The sequence below is a fragment of the Cavia porcellus genome, unplaced genomic scaffold (genome assembly GCF_034190915.1).
Source record: "Cavia porcellus strain 051 isolate PalLab524CR breed Dunkin Hartley unplaced genomic scaffold, mCavPor4.1 scaffold_4, whole genome shotgun sequence".
NCBI classification, from domain to species: Eukaryota; Metazoa; Chordata; class Mammalia; order Rodentia; family Caviidae; genus Cavia; species Cavia porcellus.
The window spans coordinates 35,153,326-35,165,134 of NW_026947487.1; the positions used below are offsets into that span (position 1 = coordinate 35,153,326).

General features: G+C 47.8%; 1 protein-coding gene across 1 annotated transcript; it reads right to left on the reverse strand.

The window, feature by feature from the left end:
* Window positions 1-2,575: 2,575 nt before the first annotated feature.
* Window positions 2,576-11,571, reverse strand: LOC134475682 (uncharacterized). Its single transcript, XM_063246924.1, has 2 exons — window positions 11,010-11,571; window positions 2,576-5,620 (listed from the first exon to the last, which is right to left on the reverse strand). The coding sequence occupies exon 2, from the start codon at window positions 5,551-5,553 to the stop codon at window positions 3,679-3,681; it is 1,875 nt and encodes a 624-aa protein (XP_063102994.1). The 5' UTR covers window positions 5,554-5,620; window positions 11,010-11,571; the 3' UTR covers window positions 2,576-3,678.
* Window positions 11,572-11,809: the final 238 nt, after the last annotated feature.

Here is an 11,809-nt window from a genome sequence, read left to right on the forward strand (position 1 = left end):
GTTAAGTCTCCATTTCCCATAAAAGCTTTAAGTTTCAGTTTCTTGTAATCTCCTCCACCCCCTTCAGCCTATCTGCAATACAATGTGCTGTCCTTAAGAAACATTTTACTACAAGGAAGTTATCAAACTGCATCAAAGTTCACAACATTCCTGTGCTTTTCGGCCTTAAAACCCAACTCTCTTAGCTGTAAGGCACACAGTCTCCATATTGGCTCCTGGAGGCTGTTTCACCAGGCCTGGCCTAAAATAAAGCCTTTGCTCCCCAAATTTTAATTTCTTGCTTCCTTGAATTTTATTCCGGGGTTCAAGCTATCACAGCTTTCCTACACATTATAATTCCTATTGTTTTTAGAATATTAAAAATAACATGAGTGATTCAGGAAATAGGCTGATTTGTACACACTAATGGATTATTCTGCACACTTTCTTATAAAAACTCTGCTTTGCTGATTTTACCCTTCAGTGAGTGTCGTTAGTTAAATATGAAATGTCCCAGCAAAACTGTGCTAACAGTACTGTTTCCAGGCAATGAACTTTGGAAAGGTGGTTGGATCATAAGCATGTTGACCTTTTCAGTGTGTTAATGTTTGATAATTTCACAGTGGAACTATTTGGTATGCATGGACATTTTTAGGGGAAATAAAACACTACAACTGTAACCCAGAAGAGCATAACTTATCCTCAGCACTTTCCATTGCCTCTTTTAGCTTCTCAGCAGCCCTGGGATTGACAGCCCTCTTTTACTATTTACTTCTGCTGTGAGATGTTGCCTAGGAACAGCTTGGAAATGACATAGCCAAATTCCCATGGATCAGAACCTCTGAAATTGTTGAACAGAATAAAATGTTCTTATTTTATATTGCATTTCTTAAGTATTATGTCACAGCAATGGAAAGTTGACTAATACAGGAAATATCTAATATCTAAATAAGCAGAATCATGGTTGTGACTATACATGATGATGTGATTCCAAAGAAACAAGAACTATTTATTTATTTATTTATTTATTTATTTATTTATTTATTTTTGAGAAACTTGGAAAATGTGGAGGAGGATGCAGAAAACTTAAAAACATTTTAAGCTAGTTACTGACTGATTGTGCTATAAAAAGCCCAGAAACTAATAAGAAAGCACAAGGGAAGCACTGCATTCAAGATTCTCACATGGAAATATGGACTCCTTTGAGAATTAGACTAGGGGTCATGCATGTCACATATATGCAGATAACTTGCTATCCACGTTTTATTCATGCTCTGTGAACTTATGAGAGGCTGAATTTAGTATCAATGGACTAATGAATATGAAATTCCAATGCAGCGCAGTACTCAGGCTGTGGTGTGGCTATTCCTGGCTGTTTTTAGGCTGATTTGCAGTGAGAATTATGGGGAAAAATAGCATGGAAAGATTTGAAATATGTGAAATGTGGCTAGAAAAGAAGCCTGTGTAAGGTTGATGCCACGGAATGAATGGTTGCTTAATCCATTCACACTTCTAAAAAAGAAACCATGCACTTTGCATTGAGATAACAGGGAAAGTGGCTTTGAGATATCTCTGATGAACACAGTGAACATTCATATAAGATAGGAAAATTTTCATTTTTCCACCTATTCTTGGACCATTTTTTTTTTCAGTTTTCCATCTGTTTTCTGACCATTTTACCTTAAAGAAATATTAAACCTGGTGAATTACATGAAGGTCTACCCTCTGGCAGGAATTTTGTTTATAACTTTTATCTAGTAAGTTTCCAGGAACACTGGGACTTGTGTACAAACATATTATGAGAGCCCATCTGTAAATGAGGTGCAAGTTTTCTCTTCATTTTCCAATTGACTAAAAAATAGTAGGGGAGGCCGTAGTATTATGTAGAAGGTAAGATGCAATGCTTCAAAAGTAGTATCAATGACTGTTAGGGCTACTTGTTCAACAAAAATAGCTCATAGCATAGTCAGAATCTGTGAGCTGCTGTGCACATTTAACTTTGTGTTTTAATTGGTCAGAAAATACCACATTTTTTGGACATATCAAGTGGCATGATAACTTGGTAGACATTTAGTATCTACTTATGACAAAAATACCACAGTCAAAAACAAACAAACAAACAAAAAAACCCCTGCAATTATGTATCATTGGCTTTGCTCCAATACACTAAATGTTGACATTTAGATTCATCTGTAGGGATGTGCCAAGCATCGTTCCTACCTGCACTGACATTTCTAGCACCGTTGGGTGAATGTTTTCCTCAATTTTATTGATATATTCTTTGCAATACATTATAATTGCACTTATTTTGGAAATTTGGTATGTATATTGCATTTTTCACATTTTTACTTGCCTTTTGACATAGCAATCTATGTAACAGATTGGAACAGTAACAAAATCTTCTCTTGTTCTAGGCATAACTCAAAACTATCAGCTTTTCAAATTGCTCAATAAATCAATCAGATTATTGGACTATAGGTGAAAAATATATTGCCTTCCAAAATCTTACTGAAATTCAGTGAGATTTATGTATTTTTCTTTTGTTTTGGCTTTTGTCGGTGTCGATCCCGGCCGGCAGGAAAAAACACACGACACGAGTAGTCGGCGGATAGCCTCTGATTTATTTTCTCTCTCCGTACGCCCTGTTCCGGGATCTCGGATCCCGCCTGAGGGAAGCCTCCTCTGGTCCGTTCCCTACGGCTCCTTGTGTGCTTCTCTCAGCAGTCCCTCTTCTTGGTGTGTGTTCTCGCCCCAGGGGTGGTGTCAGCATATATATGGACACATCGACCAATCACATCAAAGTAGGCAAGACGAGCTGATTGGCCAGCGTCAGCTGTTGCTGGGCAGACTAGCTTACAGGGCGTGTTGTTTACTAGCTAGGGAGCAGGAAATGGGCGCCATCTTGGCATACTCGATGGGAGGGGTAATCTAGCTCAGGCTTCACTCCTCACCACAGGCCTCATATCACTCGGTCGACGGGAGGGGCAATCTAGCTCAGGCTTCACTCCTCACCACAGGCCTCATATCACTCGGTCGAGCTCCCAACATCTCCCCCTTCTTTATTTATTAAGATAGTGTGGTCTGTGGGTCCATGTGAGGTGTCTGGGAGTGGGCCTATTTCGCAGGCCGAGGCATGAGAGAATGTAGAGGTCTATACCCTGCTGTGCATCACCTTGTCTCGTACATATCCTTGCGCCAGGACCATGCTCAAGGTGAGTGGTTCATTTTTTCGCAGGGCCAGGCTTTTGTGAACCGAACCTGGATGCATATAGACATTCATTCCTGCCTTCCCCTCAACCCTCGAGGCGGATGGCACTGCAGTACCCTTGGTCTCGCATCTCAATGCCATAACTCTCACTCCCTAGAGGACCCTCGGAGTAGAGCCTGTCTTAGGTTGATCAGGAGAACTTCTCCCGTCTTACCCGTCGTTGGCTTGCCCACTCAACTCTTAAAGCTTATATCTTGGGGGAGACACGGAGGGGTCAGCCGAGTGACATTTGAGGAACCGCGTAATTACTAATTACCAACCATAATCCCCGTTCACTACAATCACTAATTACTATTTTCTAATTATCAATGGGAACACGCCTTAAGCGTGGGGTCCTTCTAGTCTAAGTTCGCAGCCGCGACGGGGAAGGAGACGTACGTAATAATACTAGAACATCCGTAAGAATAATGGCGAGGGCAGCCACGTACTGGTTAAAGGAGCCGTGCCTTTCTAGCCTGAGCCCAGAAAACGCTAGGTGTGGAATCCCCTTGACTCTGGGCCAGCAACATCATCAATGTCATATGTGTCTTTTGGGTCGCCCTTATCGACCGCAGGCACCTAAGAGTCACGAGAGTGACAATCACAAGAGCAAGAATGATCCCATACGCAAGAAGTGATGAAGGTTTGAAGAAGGAGCCTATCTGGCTTAGGACATCATCAAAAAAGGAGGCTGTAAGTATAGGCACCTCTATCTGATCTAGCTGCCGGATAGTCATATCCAGGCGCACGCTAGCGTTCCAAAAGGAAGAATTATAGGTGGTGAGAACATAATCCTGAAATTGCCTGTAAGCCGAACGGTTGACCTGGATGGGGGTAACGCACAACTGGGTGAATGCCCATCTGGCGTCACATAAATTGTTAGCCACCTCCCAGAGTCCCTGGACTTCCTGAGCGATTAGGTCGATCTGCTGCTGTAACGCCATTATGGCGTTGTGCTGGAGGAGGTTGACTTCTTGTTGCTCCCTCAGCGCCAGGGAGGTGGTGTCCGTAAGATTGGTAAAGGCCTGAGCCGTCAGCGTAGACTGGGTCAGAGCAACGGCAGCCGTCACAGCCGTCGCAGTCAGAGTCACGAACAGTGCTGTCAGGGCCGCTGTGATCCCAAAATCTCTCTTACGTCTGAGCATGGGTAGTTGGTCCTGCTGATAGACGGGATGAACCCAAACAGATTCGTTAAAGGGAACCCACATCAGTGGGGGTCGAAGAGCCAACATAGCATATGGGAAAGACCCATTCCAGCAGTTCCCTGTAAAGCATGGTTGGTTACTGCACTTAAAGGAGATGTCAGCAGAGAATACCCATAAGTAGGGCGGTTTTACGCATGCAGCCTCAGAATTAAGGGTGACATTGGTGGTTCCATTAGAGGCAGAAGCGTTAATAGCGAGCATGGGTCTTAAGTCCATGCAGGCTCCGGTGGAGAGGCACAACCAATTTTCATTAAGGGGGAAGGGGAAGCTTATTGCCCACTTGTTGTTCACTCTCAGGTAGGACTCCCACCAGGTCAACGCGAATATGTTGTTACTACCGGATGGAGGAGAGAACCGGGACCACCAAGACATGTTTAGATGAGTCACTCCCACGCCGTCGACAGTACAGGGCTGCCATGAAAGTTGTGACAGGTCCACCATCTGTCTTTTTCGGCTTGGGGACACACGGTATGGGCATGTGGGGAAATCGGGACGGGTGTGCATGGCTGCTCGGGGTTTGCAGGTTGAGTTAAAAGTGATGACTCCGCCGCTAAGTGTGCCAGCTTTAAAACATCCAGGCGAATGCAGGGATGGGACAGACAACCTCACCGTCAGGGAGGTATTGTACCATTTTACAAGGAGGGGCAGGAAGCTAACGCAGGATCCCCGGTGACACGAGGGGTTACTATTAGTGGAAAAAATGACCACGTCATTGGTGATGGGAAGGTCAAAACGTATGGGTCTGATGGTTAACGGTATATCTGGTATGCAAGGCAATCTGGCGGAGCAGTTTTTTGCATACAACTTTGGGAGAGAGGGGGCTGTGGTGGAGATAGCGGCTAGCGCTGGCGGATGATGTATTGCTGCCCACACCAAGTCTGCTCCTATTTCAGTAGTGGTGGTGAGCATCAAAACCAGAAGGAAGGGGGCTGCCGGAAGGCGGCGTGGCCTAGCCACTCTGGCTGCACCGTACCCTAAAAGAGAGCCAATTACTATCGAGAGCATAATCATTACTGTGTCCCATAAGTCATACGGTATTCCTCGGTCGAGCAGCAATATCCTGGTCGGACCGATCTTGATTAGGCTGTCCGCTGCCGTTGAGTTTTGGAGTGTCTCCTGCATTATGTTTCGTTGGATTCGCCACACGCGTCAGCCGTTCTGGGACCCACAATGGTTCTCGTCCTGGTTCCTGCGGGAAAACACAAACCGCACCTCGGTTCCAGCTAACTACTGGATCCGGGCCCATCCATTGTCCCGTCAGGACATCTTTCCATTTCACCCATCCCCTATTGCCAGGAGATGGATTACAATGTTCCATGGCCGGGGAGTGATTGTTGTTATTCAGGTTCAGAAAATTGTATGTGAACAGTGCCATGGAGAGCCGTGCCTTTGGGGGCAGGCCCTGACTTATTCCCCCTTTTTGTTTTTGTAGAATATCTTTAAGGCTCCTATGAGCCCTTTCAATAATTCCTTGACCTTGGGGATTGTATGGGATGCCATGTTTTAATTGTACCCCCATTTTTTCACAGAACTCATTAAAGGCTCTGCTTGTATAAGCTGGTCCATTATCAGTTTTTAATATTTTTGGTTTGTCCCATGCGGCCCAAGCTGTCAGGCAATGATTGATTACATGAGACACCTTTTCGCCAGTTTCAGCAGTCGCAAATATAATATGAGAGCAGGTGTCCGTAGAGACATGAACATATTTAAGAGATCCGAATTCTATCATATGTGTGACATCCATTTGCCAAGTGTCGCCAGGAATCAATCCCCTGGGGTTAACTCCCGTTGATACGACGGGTGTGTATGTGGCGCAAGAGCCGCATAACCGTACGATGTCCCGCGCGTCAGCCCTGGAAATGTGGTACTGGTTGGCTAACGTCCTGGCGTTGACATGAAATCTGTCATGAAACAGACGGGCTTGTTCTATTGAAGATAACATATTGAGTATCCACAACGGGCGAGTGGCCACGTCAGCTGCCGCATTGCCCTGTACCATGGGCCCTGGCAGGCGCGTATGTGCTCTTATGTGAGTGATGTATATTTTGTTGTGTCTATTTATCAGCAGAGTCTGGATAGACAAAAACAAATTAGTCACTTTGGAGGTTGGCTTAATCGGGCCCGCAGTCTCAAGGACCTGCATGGCATTAACAACGTATTTTGAATCAGAAACAATATTAAGGGCCCCTGGGAACTTCTCGAGGACGGTTTGTACAATTTGTAACTCTACCACCTGTGGTTGATCTGGTTCAAATTGTATGCTGATCGGAGGCATACCTGAGACCACATAAGCCCCTATCCCGGTTTTTGACCCGTCCGTATAGATCGTTGTTGCAGGAGTAAGTGGTGTGGACGCGGTGATTTTTGGAAATATCACCGGATGTTGAGTAACAAACTGTAGTATGGGGTCCCTGGGGAACTGGTTGTCTATCTCCCCAAGAAAAACACATCTCAGGATGGCCCACGTATCTATACAAGCAGTCTGGATTTTTATTTGAGAAGCGGTATAAGGTACCCGAATAGCATGGGGTGCAGAGCCAAAATGTTGGATAGCCCTGCCATGTGCCTCCAAGGCCAGGGAAGCGACCGTTTCCGGATAATGTTCGATAATCTTGGCAGGTGAGACCTTAGGGTGCACCCACAAAAGTGGTCCCTTTTGCCAAATCACTGCCGTAGGTTGAGAAACGGTCTGCAACAAGCAGACCTCAAAAGGCTGTTCTGAGTCAATTCTCCGCAATGCAGCTGTACTTAGGGCTTCCTCTATCTTTCTCAGAGCAACTCTGGCTTCCGGGGTGAACTCCCTGGGGGAGGCAATATCCGGGTCTCCTTTCAGGAGGTCGAACAGGGGCTTTAAGTCCGAGTTAGGGATGTGTAAATAAGGTCTGATCCAGTTTATATCTCCCAGTAGCTTTTGCATGTCATTCAAGGTCCTTAGGCTATCTGTTCTGATGGTTACCTTTTGTGGAGAAATCGATGTGGGGGAGACTTTGGTGCCCAGGTAGGTCACTATGTCTCCTCCCTGAATCTTGTCAGGGGCAATATGTAAATTTGCCTTTCTCAGGGCCCTGACCAATTGGCCAAGCATATCCTCCAACTCAGTCACATCTTTTGCACTGATTAGCAAATCATCCATGTAATGAATACATCTAATTCTGGGGAAGGCTTCACGCAAGGGGGCCAGTAGAAAATCAAGATACATCTGACACATGGTGGGACTGTTGGCCATACCCTGGGGTAATGTAACCCACTCGTATCTCTGATCAGGACTCTCTTGGTTAATGGTGGGTAGGGTAAAGGCGAATCTGTGGGTGTCCTCTGGATGCAGGGGGATTGAGAAAAAACAGTCTCTAAGATCTATGGCATAGACTGGCCAGGACCGAGGGATGGCTGAGAGGGCTGGTAGTCCCCTCTGGATCGCCCCCAGGGGCTGCATCTGTGAGTTGACAGCCCTCAGATCATGGAGCAGCCTCCACTTGCCTGATTTTTTCCTGATAACAAAGACAGGGGTATTCCAAGGGGAGGTTGACGGCTTTACGTGTCCCGCCTGAAACTGGGTTTTGACTATCTCAGTTAATGCTAAAAGCTTCTCCTTGGGTAAGGGCCACTGAGGCACCCAAACTGGATTTTGAGATTTCCAGGTGATCTTAATTGGAGCGGGCAGGAGAAGTTTCTCAGTGACCCCTAGGAAAAACCCAACCCGTGTCTACCTTCCCTTTTTTCTACAGGTACGGGGGATGTCCGGCCCTGCAGGGCTGCGCCCAGGCCCTTGCCGGGGACATATCCCTGATTTTTGAGTATCCCTTTGGCTTGGGGAGAGCAGGTGGATGTAAGAGTGACATCCATCTGGGTGAGAACGTCTCTTCCCCACAAGGATACTGGCAGCTGCAAGACAAAAGGTTGAAAATGTCCTCGGTGACCTTCCTCATCACCCCAAGGCAGGGTCACGGCACTAACCTGGGGGGCAGCCACTATCCCCAATCCTTGGAGTGTGTTGTCAGCTGTGTTGGTAGGCCAACTAGGGGGCCAGTCTTTCTTGGAGACGATGGAACGGTCTGCCCCTGTATCTAGGAGTCCTGTTATCTTTTTTCCGTTAATCCTGAGCGATAGCATGGGCCTTTTATCAAGAGTCATATGAAGCCCTTCAAAAATTTCCTTAGAGGAGCCAAGTCCCTGACCCCCTCTAACCCGTTGACCGGACCGGGGTCTCTCATGGAGACTGGGGAACAGTAAAAGTTGTGCTATCTTATCCCCTTCATCAATTACTATGGTCCCTATATGAGATTGTACCATGATTTTGATGTTTCCTAAATAATCTGGGTCTACAACTCCAGGGATCACGGTAAGGCCCCGGAGGGCTGTGGAGGACTGTCCAATCACTAAACCAACTAGCTTGTCGGGTAGTGGTCCTTTGGAGGTGGTTTCAACCACCTGAACGCCCATATCGGGTGTTAATAGGAGTCTGGAGGCGACACAGAGGTCCACGCCTGCTGGCCCGGGGGTGGCCCCTGTGGGGGGGTGCCATCTTGTGTTGTCCTGTCTAGGGAGTGGGGGCCCGTCCGTAAGGAGGGCCCCCTCTGGCCGTTTTTTGGCTCCGTAGTCTCCCTGCCACTAATACGGTTCCCCTGGGCATCAAAAATAGATCTGCAATCTTTTGCTTTGTGAGAACCTTTACCGCACCTTTCGCAGGTTCCCGTTCGTCTGTCTGATTCCTGTCTCTTGGATATAAACTCCCCCTGTCCGGTCTTGGGGCAGTTTTTCCTTATATGGCTGGGATCCCCACACTGGAAACATCCCCTGGGCTTACCAGGGTGATTGGTCTTCTGAGGCCCTGTCTGTTGTAAGGCGGCGGCTAAAAGGGCAGCCACGCCTGAGTTGGATAATGGCCCCCCTATTTCTCTACAAATTTTAATCCACGCCTCTATGTTTTTACCTTTATGGGGTGCTATGGCTGCCCTGCAGTCCTTGGTGCACTGTTCGAAGATTAACTGTTTAATAAGAGGAGCAGCAGCACTCGGATCTGAAAAGAGTCTGTCAGCTGCCTCCTGCATTCTGGCCACAAAATCCACAAAAGGTTCTGTGTTGCCCTGAACAATTTTAGAGAGGCATTGTGAGGCCACCCCTGTGTTGTTTACCTGCTTCCAGGCGCGGATGCCTATGTTATGTATCTGTTCATACACATTTGGAGGGAATCTAGTTTGATCTTGAGCGTACTGACCCTTACCCATAAGCATATCCTCATTTTGCCCCCTATGGCCCCTAGCCGCATTTTTTTCAGCCTGTTCGGCGGCAAACTCAGTATACCAGGCGCGCCAATCCAGAAAAGCCCCGGGGGCCAGGCAGGCTTTAGCCAGTTGGGTCCAATCACTGGGCGTCAGAAAGCCACCGGCAGACAAATTCTCCAACATAGTTATAGTGTAAGGAGCAGTAGGGCCAAATGTGGCAACCGCATTTTTAAGCTCCTTAATTTGCTTGATCTCCAGTGGTTCCCAGTAATTGGGTCCTTGGCCTTGCGCTAGGAGCACCGGATAAAGCCCACATTGTTCATACTCATTCGCCCCTTGAGGAATCTGTTCCATTCTAAATGTCCATCTACGAAAATACCTTCCCTGGGACCTTGGCATTTTTTCACAGGGTGGTGCCTCCCCATGAGATGTCTGTCCCTCCCTATCACAAAATTGTATCTCTTTGTAACATGGCCGACCAGTCTTTGGGGCACAAGATGGCGGGTCGCCAGGCAGACAAGATGGTGGCCCTACATGTGACAACGGTCCAGGCCACTCCCTCCATGGGGGGGGTGACGGAGGATGGCCCCAGGCCGCCATCTCACCACAGGAACCGGTGTTTGGGACCTCCCAGGGTGGCGCGGAAGGCTCTACGGCTTTCCGTTGGGGAGTGCTCAGGAGTTTCCTTCCCTTCTCTAGGTCTGTCTGCATCTTGACTAGGTCTCTACGTAAAGCTGCAAAGGGATTAGGGGGGTCACTTGCCTCATTGTCCTCGCCTTCCGAGGTATCTGAGCCCGAGGAATCCGAGGCAGGGGGTACCTCTCTCTTGCCTCGCTCTCGCGAGCGCCTCCGCACGCTCCCTGCGACGGACCCCTCTCGGGAGGACTCCGAACGGGCCCCTTCAAAAGCTCGGCGGGCCTGAGAGAGCCCATCTGCGCTATCCTTAGCCCCATTCCTCTCCCCTTTGAGGCATGAATGAATCATCTCCCAGAGCGGCCGAACCGAAAGTGGGAGTCGGCGCTCCTCTTCTGCTCTTTCTAAATCCTTACCTAATTTCTCCCAGCAAGGTAGGGACAAGTGCCCCGTCGGCAGGAACCAGGGTGCCGCCTCATCTACTTGTTGGAGAAACTCCGTAAGTGTCTTGGAGCTCATTGATATACCTGAAATCTTGAGCAGGTCTTTCACCGCTCTTACCAGTGACTTGGAACTCTTAGTGGGTAAGTTGCCCATGCCTGTCACTGAGGAGTCCGTTCTCACCGTGTGAGGCTAACCTGCCACATACACGTGAGCTTGAGGGGAGTCTAAAAAGCCCTGTAGGTGCGCGCCACCCAGAGCCCAGGTTTATCCCCTACTCACCTGTCCTGCAGAGCAATACTGGAGCGTCGTCCGCCTCGCCTCGGGGGTGATCAGTTCCCCGTACGGGCCACCAAATGTCGGTGTCGATCCCGGCCGGCAGGAAAAAACACACGACACGAGTAGTCGGCGGATAGCCTCTGATTTATTTTCTCTCTCCGTACGCCCTGTTCCGGGATCTCGGATCCCGCCTGAGGGAAGCCTCCTCTGGTCCGTTCCCTACGGCTCCTTGTGTGCTTCTCTCAGCAGTCCCTCTTCTTGGTGTGTGTTCTCGCCCCAGGGGTGGTGTCAGCATATATATGGACACATCGACCAATCACATCAAAGTAGGCAAGACGAGCTGATTGGCCAGCGTCAGCTGTTGCTGGGCAGACTAGCTTACAGGGCGTGTTGTTTACTAGCTAGGGAGCAGGAAATGGGCGCCATCTTGGCATACTCGATGGGAGGGGTAATCTAGCTCAGGCTTCACTCCTCACCACAGGCCTCATATCACTCGGTCGACGGGAGGGGCAATCTAGCTCAGGCTTCACTCCTCACCACAGGCCTCATATCACTCGGTCGAGCTCCCAACAGGCTTTATCTAATTGTATGGTGGGCCCAATATAGCAACTTATGCTTCATTTTAAAAACCATATCTCAACATATCATATACCAATGGACCTTAGAAATTTTACTGAGCCAGAAGACTTCTGAAATTTTTCAGATGTATTTCTCACACTCTGAATGCAAATGTCTCACCAATAAAACTAGTGTAATTGCCATTTCTGACTCATTACATCTAATCAAAGTAATATCATCATATA

What these genes read in the sequence shown, in the direction of transcription:
- LOC134475682 (XM_063246924.1), bottom strand. Translation starts at nt 5,553, where the DNA reads ATGCAGGAGACACTCCAAAACTCAACGGCAGCGGACAGCCTAATCAAG.